We start from the raw sequence: 15,790 nt of genomic DNA, 5'->3' as shown, positions 1-15,790 counted from the left end.
AGCGTCTGGCCTTACATTTAGGTCTTTAATCCATTTTGACGTATTTTTGTGTATGGTGTTAGGGAGTGTTCTAATTTCATTCTTTTACATGTAGCTGTCCAGTTTTCCCAGCACCGCTTATTGAAGAAGCTGTCTTTTCTCAATTGTATATTCTTGCCTCCTTTATCAAAGATAAGGTGACAATATGTGTGTGGGTTTAATCTCTGCACTTTCTATCCTGTTCCATTGATCTATATTTCCGTTTTTGTGCCAGTACCATACTGTATTGATTACTGTAGCTTTGTAGTATAGTCTGAAGTCAGGGAGCCTGATTCCCCCAGCTCTGTTTTTCTTTCTCAAGATTGCTTTGGCTATCCGGGGTCTTTTGTGTTTCCATACAAATTGTGAAACTTTTTGTTCTAGTTCTGTGAAAAATGCCAGTGGTAGCTTGATAGGGATTGCATTGAATCTGTAGATTGCTTTGGGTAGTAGAGTCATTTTCACACTGTTGATTCTTCCAATCCAAGAACATGGTATATCTCTCCATCTGTTTGTATCATCTTTAATTTCTTTCATCAGTGTCTTATAGTTTTCTGCATACAGGTCTTCTGTCTCCTTAGGTAGGTTTATTCCTAGATATTTTATTCTTTTTGTTGCAATGATAAATGGGAGTGCTTCCTTAATTTCTCTTTCAGACTTTTCATCATTAGTGTATAGGAATGCAAGAGATTTCTGTGCATTAATTTTGTATCCTGCTACTTTACCAAATTCATTGATTAGTTCCAGTAGTTTTCTGGTAGCATCTTTAGGATTCTTATATACAGTATCATGTCATCTGCAAACAGTGACAGTTTTACTTCTTCTTTTCTGATTTGGATTCCTTTTTTTTCTTTTTCCTCTCTGATTACTGTGGCTAAAACTTCCAAAACTATGTTGAATAATAGTGGTAAGAGTGGGCACCCTTGTCTTGTTCCTGATCTCAGTGGAAATGGTTTCAGTTTTTCACCATTGAGAATGATGTTGGCTGTGGGTTTGTCATATATGGCCTTTATTATGTTGAGGTAAGTTCCCTCTGTGCCTACTTTCTGGAGGGCTTTTATCATAAATGGGTGTTGAATTTTGTCAAAAGCTTTTTCTGCATCTATTGAGATAATCATATGGTTTTTATCCTTCCATTTGTTAATATGGTGTATCACATTGATTGATTTGCATATATTGAAGAATCCTTGTATTCCTGGGATAAACCCCACTTGATCATGGTGTATGATCCTTTTAATGTGCTGCTGGGTTCTGTTTGCCAGTATTTTGTTGAGGATTTTTGCATCTATGTTCATCAGTGATATTGGCCTGTAGTTTTCTTTTTTTTTTGTAACATCTTTGTCTGGTTTCGGTATCAGGGTGATGGTGGCCTCGTAGAATGAGTTTGGGAGTGTTCCTCCCTCTGCTATATTTTGGAAGAGTTTGAGAAGGATAGGTGTTAGCTCTTCTCTAAATGTTTGATAGAATTCGCCTGTGAAGCCATCTGGTCCTGGGCTTTTGTTTGTTGGAAGATTTTTAATCACAGTTTCAATTTCAGTGCTTGTGATTGGTCTGTTCATATTTTCTATTTCTTCCTGGTTCAGTCTCGGAAGGTTGTGCTTTTCTAAGAAATTGTCCATTTCTTCCAGGTTGTCCACTTTATTGGCATAGAGTTGCTTGTAGTAATCTCTCATGATCCTTTGTATTTCTGCAGTGTCAGTTGTTATTTCTCCTTTTTCATTTCTAATTCTGTTGATTTGAGTCTTCTCCCTTTTTTTCTTGATGAGTCTGGCTAATGGTTTATCAATTTTGTTTATCTTCTAAAAGAACCAGCTTTTAGTTTTATTGATCTTTGCTATCGTTTCCTTCATTTCTTTTTCATTTATTTCTGATCTGATCTTTATGATTTCTTTCCTTCTGATAACTTTGGGGTTTTTTTTGTTGTTGTTCTTCTTCTTTCTCTAATTGCTTTAGGTTGTTTATTTGAGATGTTTCTTGTTTCTTAAGGTAGGATTGTATTGCTATAAACTTCCCTCTTAGAACTGCTTTTGCTGCATCCCATAGGTTTTGGGCCATCGTGTTTTCATTGTCATTTGTTTCTAGGTATTTTTTAAATTTCCTCTTTGATTTCTTCAGTGATCTCTTGGGTTATTTAGTAGCGTATTGTTTAGCCTGCACGTGCTTGTATTTTTTTACAGTTTTTTTCCTGTAATTGATATCTAGTCTCATAGCGTTGTGGTCAGAAAAGATACTTGATATGATTTCAATTTTCTTAAATTTACCAAGGTTTGATTTGTGACCCAGAATATGATCTATCCTGGAGAATGTTCCATGAGCACTTGAGAAGAATGTGTATTCTGTTGTTTTTGGATGGAATGTCCTATAAATATCAATTAAGTCCATCTTGTTTAATGTATCATTTAAAGCTTCTGTTTCCTTATTTATTGTCATTTTGGTTGATCTGTCCATTGGTGAAAGTGGGTTGTTAAAGTCCCCTACTATGATTGTGTTACTGTCGATTTCCCCTTTTATGGCTGTTAGCATTTCCTTTATGTATTGAGGTGCTCCTATGTTGGGTGCATAAATATTTACAATTGTTGTATCTTCTTTTTGGATTGATCCCTTGATCATTATGTAGTGTCCTTCTTTGTCTCTTGTAATAGTCTTTATTTTAAAGTCTATTTTGTCTGATATGAGAATTGCTACTCCAGCTTTCTTTTGATTTCCATTTGCATGGAGTATCTTTTTCCATCCCCTCACTTTCAGTCTGTATGTGTCCCTAGGTCTGAAGTGGGTCTCTTGTAGACAGCATATATATGGGTCTTGTTTTTGTATCCATTCAGCCAGTCTAGGTCTTTTGGTTGGAGCATTTAATCCATTTACATTTAAGGTAATTATCAATATGTATGTTCCTATTACCATTTTCTTAATTGTTTTGGGTTTGTTATTGTAGGTCTTTTCCTTCTCTTGTGTTTCCTGCCTAGAGAAGTTCCTTTAGCATTTGTTGTAAAGCTGATTTGGTGGTGCTGAATTCTCTCAGCTTTTGCTTTTCTGTAAAGGTTTTAATTTCTCCATCAAATCTGAATGAGATCCTTGCTGGGTAGAGTAATCTTGGTTGTAGGTTTTTCCCTTTCATCACTTTAAATATGTCCTGCCACTCCCTTCTGGCTTGCAGAGTTTCTGCTGAAAGATCAACTGTTAACCTTATGGGGATTCCCTTGTGTGTTATTTGTTGGTTTTTCCCTTGCTGCTTTTAATATTTTTTCTTTGTATTTAATCTTTGATAGTTTGATTAATATGTGTCTTGGCATGTTTCTCCCTGGATTTATCCTGTGTGGGACTCTCTGTGCTTCCTGGACTTGATTGACTATTTCCTTTCCCATGTTGGGGAACTTTTCAACTATAATCTTTTCAAATATTTTCTCAGTCCCTTTCTTTTTCTCTTCTTTTCTGGGACCCCTATAATTCGAATGTTGGTACATTTATTGTTGTCCCTGAGGTCTCTGAGACCGTCCTCAATTTTTTTCATTCTTTTTTCTTTATTCTGCTCTGCAGTAGTTATTTCCACTATTTTATCTTCCAGGTCACTTATCCGTTCTTCTGCCTCAGTTATTCTGCTATTGATTCCTTCTAGAGAATTTTTAATGTCATTTATTGTGTTGTTCATCATTGTCTGTTTGCTCTTTAGTTCTTCTAGGTTCTTGTTAAACGTTTCTTGTATTTTCTCCATTCTATTTCCAAGATTTTGGATCATCTTTACTATCATTACTCTGAATTCTTTTTCAGGTAGACTGCCTATTTCCTCTTCATTTGTTTGGTCTCGTGGGTTTTTACCTTGCTCCTTCATCTGCTGCATATTTCTCTGTCTTCTCATTTTGCTTAACTTACTGTGTTTGGGGTCTCCTTTTCACAGGCTGCATGTTCGTAATTCCCGTTGTTTTTGGTGTCTGCCCCCTGTGGGTAAGGTTGGTTCAGTGGCTTGTGTAGGCTTCCTGGTGGAGGGGACTGGTGCCTGTGTTCTGGTGGTTGCAGCCGGATCTTGACTTTCTGGGGAGCAGAACCACGTCTGGTCGTGTGTTTTGGGGTGTCTGTGAACTTAGTATGATTTTAGGCAGCCTCTCTGCTAATGGGTGGGGTTGTGTTCCTTTGTTGCTAGTTGTTTGGCATGGGGTGTCCAGCACTGGAGCTTGCTGGTCATTGAGTGGAGCTGGGTCTTAGCACTGAGATGGAGCTCTCTGGGAGAGCTCTCACTGATTGATATTACGTGGGACCAGAAGGTCTCTGGTGGACCAATGTCCTGAACTCAGCTCTCCCACCTCAGAGGCTCAGGCCTGACACCCGGCTGGAGCACCAAGACCCTGTCAGCCACACGGCTGGAGTGCCTTCAGAGTTGGAGAAGCTGGCCTGCAGTGGCTGTCCTTCTGCACTGCACATTTGAATCACCTAAGTGACAATTTTTAAAAAGAGTGAGTTTTATAAATCTTCAAGTGTAGCATTAAATAGTTTACTTGTAACATGTTCCTAGATCAGTGCTAGCACGTGGAGAGGGGGATTTGATTTTTAGTGCCTTCTTCTACAGAAGTCTTACTCTGAAAAATGTCTAAGTAGGACTACTTTCTCTAAGAATGATAGATCCATTTTTCTAACAATTCATTTATATGTTCAGTAACAGGCAGACTTCGGAGATACTGCGAGTTCAGTTCCAGACCACTGCAATAAAGCGAGTCACACGAGTGATTCAAGTCTCAAATCTTAGCGAGAATAAGAAGACTGGCATGAACTGTGTATCTTTGTCCCCACACAGATTTCTCTATTCAGTGAGCTCATTTCAGTGGTTCACTAACTGACTGTAGCCCCTTTGTTCCTCTTCCTTTGTCTCTTTTCCAGGTTTGGGGAGGATCTCAGGCAGCATCAGCAGGAGCTCCTGGAAGGGGTCTCAGAGCTGGACATCAAGACGGGGGGGATCCCCTCGCAGCTGCTCGTGCACGGGGCCCTGGCCTTCCCCCTGGGCTTAGATGCCTCTCTCGGCTGCTTCCTGGCCGCTGCCCGCTATGGCCGGGGCCGCGTGGTTCTGGCTGCCCACGAGGGCATGCTCTGTACGCCCAAGATGGGGCCCTTTTTGCTCAATGCTGTGCGCTGGCTGGCCAGAGGCCAGACGAGCAAAGTTGGGGTGAACACATGTCTAAAAAATCTGTGTGCCCTGCTGTCAGAGCGTGGCCTGGAATGCAGTCTGGAGCCCCGTCTGACTGCTGACTTGAGCGTCTACTGCTGTGCGGCTTACAGTGACACAGAGGCTAAGCAGCTGCACGAGTTTGTGGCTGAGGGCGGGGGCTTGCTGATCGGGGGCCAGGCCTGGTGGTGGGCCTCCCAGAACCCCGGCCGCTCCACTTTGGCTAGTTTCCCTGGTAACGTCATACTCAACTGCTTTGGCCTCAGTATCCTAGCTCGGACTCTGGACCCAGGCTGTTTCCCTGTCCCTACCCCTGAGAAGCAGAGCTACCACTTCCGCAAGGCGCTGTCTGAATTCCAGCTTATCGTGAACCACGGGGGTGGGAGCTTGGAAAAGAGCTGGCTGGCAAAACTGGGAGCAGACGGAGCAGGCTTCCTGCAGATTCCCGCAGAGGGCGTCCCTGTGTACGCTTCCTTGCACCGGCTCCTGAGGAAGATGCTGCAGCTCTCGGGCCTCCCAGCTGTGAGCAGGGAAAACCCAGTTGCCAGTGACTCCTATCAGGCTGCACTGCTCTGCCTGGCCACGGAGCTGGCACGCTCCGGCACAGACTGCTCTCAGCTGGCACAGGGGCTTGGAACCTGGTCTTGCAGCTCCGGTTCGTACCCCTCAGAACACGCCATCACAGTGGAGATTGATGGAAGCAACCCAGGTACAGAATGAGGGACCTGGGGGAAGGTGGGGCTAGCGAGCTTTGCAGGACATTGCAGGTGCTGAAGCTCAGGTGGGCCATCTCCATTCTCTAACAGGTACTTCCCAGGAGATGGGGGTTGGGGTTCTGCTCAGGGATTACGTGGGATGCATGCAAGAAGTATGGATGAGATGAGGTGCGCAGGGCAGGGCTGTACCTCTGGGAGGGGCTGTGAGGTTCCAGGTGGGGTGGGGTCAGGTGGGGGAATAACTCAGCCTTTCCTATGGCTTTTGTCAGGCAGCGGTGATTCCTGGGTGAGTACAGGGCTCTACCTCCCAAATGGACAAAATGCAGAAGTCTCCTTGTCTGAAGCTGCAGTCTTTGCTGGCCTGAAGGTAAGGCCAGAACACCACTGCCACTTCTCAGAGCCACAGAGCTTCATTCTCATCCAGCCCGCACTTCTTCCAGGAGTGCAGGAAGGCATTGTTCTGCCCACGTTACAGATTTCACAGATGAAACAGCTAAGTTTCAGGGAGCCTAAGGGAATGACTGAAGATGCCAGAACTCCTAACATCAGATCCAGTCCTCAAGCACAAGCCCTCAGGTCTCCACCTCCTGACAGGGGTATGAGGGGAAGGAGCACCTGTTACATATTCGGAACCTCACTCATTTCTCCAGCACGGCCTTTCTGGGTTTTACCTCTTCACCTTGATCGCTGAAGGGTGTACTTAACCCCGTCACTCGCAAAAATAGGCTGTCATGCAGAATTAAAATTCTTCCTGCCTCAATTTTGAGGGTCACTTCCTACCATAGTAAGGGTCTCTTTTGGGTTAGTCTCCTTTCTTGAGCTCCCTTACATTAAACCTAAGAAAAGCAGTCACAGGACTCCAGACAAAATGCACTCAATCTATCTGACCAGGAGGGGAGGCCAGGACAAAGTGGGAAGAGAGAACCAGTTCTCCCCCGTCACCCCATATCCCACTGCCTCTGGATGGGCCTCCTGTCTGTGCACAAAGGGCAGATGAAGATTCCCTCTGCCTCATTCCCAGCATCGGAATCATCTCAGGGGCTTGAACCCTGGAGCGAGAGCCCAGGTTCTGCCTGGTACAGAGGCACCACAGGACCCTAGTCAGTATCCGCCTCGGGGCTATGCCTGGTCTGCCTGGTGGTGGTCCATTGTGGAGCTGCTTAAATCCCTAGAAAAATGATTCTGTGTACCTTTCAGTCCATATGATTTTTGGAGTGCTAAAAGCTCACAGGTTTGCATGCACTGCTCATAGAAAGGGGAAGCTGGAGTTTTTTAATACCCTCCATCCATACAGTACCACACGCCCACAGCACACATGGTGGAATCGCCTCTCCAGGTACAGATTGGCTGCCACACCGATGACTTGACGAGTGCTAGCAAGCTGTCTCGAGCTCCTGTGGTGACTCACCAGTGCTGCATGGATAGGACCAAACGGTCAGTCTCCTGCCTCTGGGGTGGCCTTCTCTATGTGATCGTGCCCAAGGGCAGTAAACTGGGCCCCGTGTCCATCACCATCAAGAGAGCTGTGCCTGCCCCATATTACAGGCTGGGTGAGTGGACTGAACGTGGAGGGGAGTGGGAGCCGGGGGTGCTGTGGTGTTGATGGGCTGGTTGAAGGAGGGGAGGGAAGAGGATTGGTACACAGAAGGAGGAGGGACTGTTGGAGGTGCCAGTGGAGGCAGGAGATGAGGGACACCCTGTGTCCATGGAGACTTCGGGGCAGAACAGAGGGAAGGGTCTGGGGGCCTGTCCTTCACTTCACAGCACATAGACCCTCATGATAGTAGTTCATCATTTTAGTGTCTTCCTCCTGGAGTTCCAGTTGTGTTTTTCAGCTCAAGGGAAGTTGAGGAAGTGGGTGACAGGTTCCATGACCTTTATTCCCAGGTAAGACATCCCTGGAGGAGTGGAAGAGGCGTATCCAGGAGAGCACAGCTCCCTGGGGAGAGCTGGCAACAGACAACATCATCTTGACGGTGCCAACGGCAGACCTCCAGGCCCTGGAGGACCCCGAATCTTTACTCCACCTCTGGGATGAGATGATGCGGGCTATAGCCAGGCTGGCAGCCCAGCCCTTTCCTTTCCTCCGTCCAGAGAGGATTGTTGCTGATGTGCAGATCTCAGCCGGTGGGTGCTCCAGAGGGATGCTCCTAGTCTGTGGACACCATTTATTTATTATTTTGCCTTTTTTTGGCCTGTAGTTTTTTATTTTTATTTTTTTTTTTTTGTAGTGTCTTTGTCTGGTTTCGGTATCAGGGTGATGGCGGCTTCATAGCATGGTTTTGGGAGTGTTCTATCCTCTTCCATCTTTTGGAAGAGTTTGAGAAGGACTGGTGTAAGTTCTGCTTTGTATGTTTGGTAGAATTTCCCTGTGAAGCCGTCCAGTCCTGGACTTTTGTTTGTAGGGAGTTTTTTAAATTACAGGTTCTACTTCACTTCTAGCAATTGGTCTGTTCAAATTATCTGTTTTTTCTTGACTCAATTTGGGCAGGCTGTGTGTTTCTAGAAACTCATCCATTTCTTCTAGGTTGTCCAATTTGTTGGCATATAACCGTTCATAGTATTCTCTTGTGACTTTTTGTATCTCTGTGGTATCAGTTGTTATTTCTCCTCTTTCATTTATTATTTTGTTTATTTGAGTCCCCTCTCTTCTCTTCTTGTGAGCCTGGCCAGGGTTTGTCGATTTTGTTTATCCTTTCAAAAAACCAGCTCTTGGTTTTATTGACCTTTTCTATTGTTTTTTTAATCTCTATTTATTTCCTGTCTGATCTTTGTTATTTCCTTCCTTCTGCTGACATCTATTTTGCCTTTTTTAAACGTCCAATATGTGTAAGGCATAATTTTACAAGTAAGGGAAAAAAAGACGTTCAAGACATGAACTTTGATGGAGATGAAAAGATGTTTACATGCGAAAAGGTAAATCATGTTCATCTAAAGCATAAGATTTCACAGGAGGGAGAACAGTCTCAGAAAAATTGGTACTAGGAGTTCAAGATGGCAGTGAGCGTTGTTTCAAGGAGAGTTTAAAACAGAAATATCTCCTTCAAAAGTAAGTCAGAGTTGGCAATGAAAAGAGAGAGTAAAGAGGTTTATGTTAAGTATTCAGTGGTTTAGAGGAAAGAAGGCCAAAAAAAAAAAAAAGGAAATCTGGTTCCAACATGTGGAAAATTCCTCTGGACCTGTTTTCTAATCTTCAAAAAAACACAAGATTTTCACTGTTAAAAAGTATAAATCTGGCCAACAGTAGTTTACATAGGAGAAGGAATGGCACTGCCCTAGCCTCAGGGATCTCAAATTCAGACACAGGACCTAATGTTGCAGACTCACATGCAAAGAAAACTCACACAAGAGGAAGCACTGAATTATAGTGAGAATGACTATATAAAGTGTTAATATTTGGGGGGCCAGAGAGAGGGAGAGGCATAACTCCAGCGTGGAGGCCGGGAAGAAGGGCAGGGACTCTTCAGACCAAGTCAAAGAAAGCATCTGCTTTCCAATCAGCATGGAGATTCTGGAATTATGGTGGCAGCCAGGATGGTGAGAAAAAGTTACACCATGGAGAAGAATGAAGGGCGATGGGTTGGGTGGACCGCGCCCACCATGCCTCACTCTTCCTTTTGCGTTCCCAGGCTGGATGCACTCAGGATACCCTATCATGTGCCACCTGCAGTCAGTGCAGGAGCTCATCAGTGAGATGGGCATAAGAAGCAGAGGTCTGTGGGGAGCCATCCACGAGCTGGGCCACAACCAGCAGCGGCACGGGTGGGAGTTCCCCCCACACACCACCGAGGCCACCTGTAACCTCTGGTCAGTCTATGTGCACGAGACGGTCCTGCACATCCCCAGGGCTCAGGCCCACCCAGCTCTGAGCCCTCCAGAACGAGAGAAAAGGATCAAAACACACCTGGGAAAGGGAGCGCCCCTGAATGACTGGAATGTGTGGACAGCTCTGGAAACGTATCTAAAGGTACTGAACAGAAATTCAGGGAGATGGGGGCCACTAGACCCTCATTCGTGTAGCACCCTGGATCCCAGGAGCTCTCCAACTCCTTCACCACCCCCATCAGCCTGGGCCCACCACCTCCCCTGGCTGCATGGCGGTGCTTCTCAGGTCATCCATCTCTAACATGGAGATAATGATGCCTGTCCCACTCACGTACTGTGGTTTTGTGATGGTATGTAAGAGGAAATGAAAAATACCGTGAAAAGAAAATAAGTAGAGAATGTAGTCTCTGGGTGTATCGGTCAAGAGCAGAAGCTCTGAGTAAGACACTCCTAAGGCTGAGTCACAGCTCTCCCACTCACTCGTTTGTCCTTTGTCCCCTAGTAGGTGCCTCGGAAATGGTGATTGTTTTGCATTGCTTTGTTTTCCCTCACCTTAGTTTTATGGGTCAAGTGAGTGTTGCATCCCTTCATAATTACAGTGATGTGTTAGGGGCAACTGCATTACAAGAAGGCCTCTTAGGAGGTAAATCTGTCAATGAGATTCTCATATTTCCATCACCCATTTTAACCCAAAATGTCTTTAGAATGAATAAGTAAATAACCAACCCAATAGAAGAACATCGAAGTCCCAAAGTGAGTTGATTTCCTATGAAATAAGCATAAATCCCTTTCCCCTCCCCCGTCCTGCTTTGAATTTTTATATTTTCAAGTTGTCAAAGCCACTCCCCATATCAGATCTCCTATACTGTCTACCACGACTCTTTAGATAGTGGGTATTGCCCACTTTTTACAGGCACATACTGAGTTAGAGAGTTTAAGCATCCTGTCCAATGTCACACATTTAAATGATGGACCCAGAGCCTAAAATCAGGAGCTAATGACAAGCCCAGGCTTTTGCACTTCTGAACCCTCTGATTTTTTTTTTCTTTTCTCACTCATTTTCTGAAGAGTGAGTGTGAGACAGCCCCAGTCAATGAGATAACTGTGTAGCATCAGCTCAGGATTCTTCTAGAGCCAGTCTGAGGGTCTACAGGGAAAGAGACCTTACATGGTAGTTGCCACTGAAGTGTAAGGCAAAGCCCTAATTCCACCCTACCTACTGACCCACTCACCGTGAATATCATTTTGCAAAAGCTTTGGGGAGACCCCTCACCTTGGAGTCTGAGACTTGGTCCCAGGACAGAGAGATACCTTCTGTTTTCTTCACCTGTGGGAGGTCTGCTCCCCATCATTCCTCCTGCTGTTGCCCTAGCATAGATCCTCAGTATCCTCTTGTGTTTTAAAAGTCTCCTCAGTTTTTCCAGCATCTTGCTTCAACCACCTACAATCCATCTTCCACACCACTTCCAAAATAATCTGAATATTCCATGTTTAAGCTCGTCAAGTGTTCTCCTTCGCACACAGAATAAAATGGAAGCTGCTTAGCTGGGTGCAGAAGGCCCTTTATCATCAGGCTTTGGCCAACACCTCCAGCTCCATCTCCCAATTTCCCATCTCCATAATTATCCTGCAGTTTACCGAGCTGCTTCCCACTATGAACACATCTTGCTGTTTTCGCTTCTATACCTCCTCACGTTTCCTTCTGCAGCTGAAACGTGCTTGAACACCTTGTCTGTTACCTGTCAAGTCACCTGTCAAAATTCAGCTCTCTTGTCCTCTCTCCCGACATCATCTCCTTGACAAGCCAACTTTTTTTGTAATTTGTTTACTTACACATCTGTCTCTCCCATTGACCAGTGACCTCCAGAAAAACAAGAGCCTTAATCATTTTGCCTAGTGAAATACCTGGCACATTGTAGATATTTTTTAATGCTATATGTGTGATAAATGTTTAATTTGTTGATTATTAATTAAGAGAGATAAGCAGGACTATTGTCAAAGGCCAAGCAGTGAGAGCAGATAAGCAGTGAGAGCACAACAGTGAGATCAGAGGGAGGCTGATCAAAGTGCGATCTGCCCTCAGGCTGTTACACCTCAGAGTCAGAGGATTCTCCTCCATAAAAGGGGGTGGTCTCGGAAACCTCAAGATCCCTGCTAATTCTAAATCTCTAAAATCTTGGCAAGTAAGAGTCTCCTGCCCATGGCTTTCAGGTGGGCTGTTCCCTATAAAGTATGAGTCACTCTCATTCTGAGCCCCTTGTGACATACCTGCTTCTTCCTTGTTTTGCCCCAAAGGCAGTGTTCCACAGAGAAAAACAGTAGCCTTGAAAATAGTCAACAGCTCTGAGGTGGCTGAAAAAGAGAAAAAAAACAAAGGTTTTATTATGTCTGGAAGGTGTCGGAAGTTCCCAGATTTTGGCTCCCAATCCCCATCTCAGTCGGGCTCAAACCTGTCTGATGCCTGGGAAAACACTTAGGAACTGGGGATATAATTTTTTAAAATAGAGATAATAATGGTAACTGTCACTTATTGAGTATTTACCTCTTTTCAGCCATTAGGTTCCTCGTGTAGTCCCCTACTACGTTCAGGGGGTACAGGGTTTGTGGCCAAGAAGTGGAATGAGCCAACAAGATTGTGTTTATGTGCAGGGTTGAGATGGGGAGATAAGGGCAAGCAAAGAAGTGAAGCTAGTGCATGATTAAGGGGAAGAAATCACCAGAAATGAGACGCACTCATGAACACGCATGTTGCAGGTCCTTTCACAAACTTGTACCTACCTCATCCTGCCCCTTCCTTCTCTTCCAGCTCCAGGAGGCCTTTGGATGGGAGCCATTCACCCAGCTCTTTGCTGAGTACCAGACCCTCTCTGACATCCCCAAAGACAACACTGGCAAGATGAATCTGTGGGTGAAGAAGTTCTCTGAAAGAGTACAGAAGAATCTGGCTCCTTTCTTTGAGGCCTGGGGCTGGCCTGTCCAGAAGGAAGTGGCTGCGAGCCTGGCCTGTCTGCCTAAGTGGCAGGAAAACCCCATGCAGATGTACATCCAGACTGAGGACTAAAAGATGTGCACCAAGGGGTGTGTGTGTGTGGAAGGGGGGTGATCACTCACCAACTCTGCCACCCTCTTTCTTGCCTAGTGTACCTTGAGCCTGAATCCTACTTCCTACCTGTCCTCAGGAAGGCCTTTAAGGTCCTAAGACAAAATGAGACCAACTTTCTCAGCAAAGTGCTGCTATGCTTCTTTGACTGTTTCTCTGCTTGTACTCTTGCTCTCATCAAGAGACTTGCTTCACCATCCTCGTCCTCCAGAAGAGGATGTTTCATCTTGGCATCTTGAGTTTCTGCAGGCTCTTCGCTTCTATTTATGACTGGTAGTTCTAAGGACCATGGATTCCATTATAATCTGATATCACTCCCTTACCCAAGCCAGCCCTGAACAAAGCTCTTAACTTCTGCTTTGAGAAGCTTTCTAACAGCAAGCGAGACAGGCTGGTATAATGGAGAGAGCCCTGAACCAGCTTTGGTTCTATGGAAAATCACTAAACTCTGTCTGCATCTGGATTCTTATCCATGACATGGGATAAAAATCTATTGTTTGATGATGGTGAACGTCTTTGAACACAACCTGCATATGCATATAAGGGAGCTCTTCAGCTTTCACCAGGCCCCATAGTAGCCTGTCTGCCCACTTTCGTGTGGACAACCTGAAAACTGAATCTCCCTTCAGAGTCAACCTCCTTGAGATTAGCATTCAGTCCTTGTGTGAGAGTATTTAGTGAACACCAGTGTTGTTCCCAGACATGGTATCAATGATAGTCCTCAAGATCCTAGCCCATCCTATGTGTCCTTTCTTCTGTCTCTGGAAAGATTCTTGGGTATAACCTAACCCCAAGAATGTGGTATGAACTCAAACTGGAGGTCACGAAGCTATTGGGGTTTGGTCTTCTTGGTTAGTTTCATCTTCGAGTACATTTGCTTCAACCAAAGGAAAAACTCATTCCAGCAGCCCTACCAACTCCATAAGCCCACTGGTTCTTAGCACAAAACAGGTGGCTGACTCCTCTGGTCACCTTGGAATCAAGGCACTGTCAGTTATCGACAGCTACTGTGCTGAGAGGGCCATGGACAGGACAGGCTCCAATGGCACAGGATTCCTGAGTGCAGCAGACCGAATTAACCCTCACTCACTTATCACCCCACAAACCAGCATCCCCAAGCTTTCTCATAATCTCATTCCAACCCATCCCAGCTCTTTGGCTGGGTGGCATTCCAATTAGAGATGCATCCTCAGGATTAATGGGGTGTACATCTACCCATTTTCCTCTAGCTTGCTTTTAAACCATATTTTTGTTGTTTTCAATATCATTCCATTAGCTTTGTTGAGAATAGAGAGACTCCTCAGGCGGAGAACTAACCTAGGGAATGTCTTTTTCTGAATCCCATCAGCACATCCTTCTCCCAATTCTAGGATAATTTCCTTTTATTTCACTAGTGTCCTTCATCAGGTGCTTTTCACATGAAAAGTACTCAGTAAATATTTGTTAATTGAAAGAACAGTAAAGACACCTAACACATAATGGGCAGTCTTTATGTCCCAGACATTGTGTGAGGTATTTCCTATGAGTTATCTTACAGAATCCGAGGTTGGTGCTATTATTATCCCATTTCATAGACGAGAAAATGAACACTTAAGGATATTAAATAGTTTCTGAAGTCACAAAGCTAATAAGAGGAAGAGTCGGGCCTTGACTGAAGCCCACAGCAATGAAAAAATTGTAGAGCTTTTCTCCAAGAATGATTTTCAATTTAGACACAAATTCACCGAGAAAATGGAAGTTCAACAAAGTTCTGACTTATGCCATGTTCACTATTGAACTTTTATTAAATATAAAATTTAACCTCTAAGAAAATATTGGTACCTGATTTTCTGGTTGTCTCAGCATGTGATTAGCTTCCCTATAGGTAGAGAAAGGATTTGAACCCAGGCAGTTCAACTCCAGAACTGATGTTCTTACCCATGATGCTAGGGATGAGTAAATGAATGGATAATGCTGGGTTTAAGAGGTTGCCATAGAGACAAAGACAAAACCTGACTTTTCCCCACATTCTCTGTACTAGACGTTGGAGCCCTTCTCCCTCTTACAGAGAGACTGTGGCTCTGCCGCTTGTTTCTAAGTTCAGAATTAATTGCTTGTAACTGCGACACTCTCAGAGTATTCTGTATTCCAGAGCAAACTTGCTCCGAAGGATGTCTATGCAGGTCTGGTGAATCATCAATAAATGCCATTTGCCAGGAACTGTTATAAGTGCTTTTTATTTGTTTATCCTCACAACAGTCCTATGGAATAAGTACTATGACTGTCTCCATTTTCCAGAGAAAGAAGCAGAGATACAGGGGTAGCAAGTGGTGAAACCACATTTCCGTCCCTGGAAGTTGGACTCAGGACCCACACTTTAGCCAGCGTACTATATACTACTGTATATTATATTACTGGGTCTGCCACAACCTGCAGCTCTACTTGCGTGGAACTATGTGTATGGCTACTGTATCACAAAATGACCACATAAAAACTACTAAAAACCAAACAGATTATTTCTAGTTACTCAAACAGGAATTATTTAACCATAAGGGTCATGCACCCAAGGCACACATCCCTCAATACCAAGACCCTGCCCTACCAAGTCTGAAAGGTTTTAAAGATCCTATGCTTCAAATAACAACTTCGTGGAGTCCTAAAGGAAGCTTGTGTTAACCTCAGGGCTTGTATCCAAGTGTCCTTTGCTCATTCTTAAGGATACCCAAACTTCCATACTCATGTCTAAGACTGTTATTAGACAAAGGAGCCCATGCATTCTTATAGGTTACTAGATCCAATATCTGAAATACCCAAATTTCTAGCAAATTGGATAATTTTCAGAGGCAAGAAATCACCATAGGACACTTCAGGGAAGTAGTAATGGCTACTTTAAAGTTTTAAAGGCGGGCTTCCCTGGTGGCGCAGTGGTTGAGGGTCTGCCTGCCAATGCAGGGGACACGGGTTCGAGCCCTGGTCTGGGAAGATCCCACATGCCGCGGAGCA

At 44.4% G+C, this 15,790-nt stretch overlaps 1 protein-coding gene across 1 annotated transcript in view; it reads left to right on the top strand.

Annotated features, from left to right (window-relative positions):
- TCAF2 (TRPM8 channel associated factor 2) overlaps positions 1-15,007 on the top strand; it is a 29,166-nt gene extending 14,159 nt beyond the window's left edge. Inside the window, exons 3-8 of the mRNA XM_068549601.1 lie at positions 4,885-5,876; positions 6,153-6,250; positions 7,220-7,433; positions 7,771-8,010; positions 9,513-9,850; positions 12,515-15,007. Coding sequence (XP_068405702.1) covers positions 4,885-5,876; positions 6,153-6,250; positions 7,220-7,433; positions 7,771-8,010; positions 9,513-9,850; positions 12,515-12,769 — 2,137 coding nt within the window. The 3' untranslated portion in view covers positions 12,770-15,007. The remainder of the gene's footprint in view (positions 1-4,884; positions 5,877-6,152; positions 6,251-7,219; positions 7,434-7,770; positions 8,011-9,512; positions 9,851-12,514) is intronic.
- Positions 15,008-15,790: the final 783 nt, after the last annotated feature.

This window comes from Eschrichtius robustus, chromosome 8 (assembly GCF_028021215.1).
Source record: "Eschrichtius robustus isolate mEscRob2 chromosome 8, mEscRob2.pri, whole genome shotgun sequence".
Lineage (NCBI taxonomy): Eukaryota > Metazoa > Chordata > Mammalia > Artiodactyla > Eschrichtiidae > Eschrichtius > Eschrichtius robustus.
The sequence above is the reverse complement of the archived record's forward strand: the minus strand, read 5'-3'. Positions and strand labels throughout refer to the sequence as shown.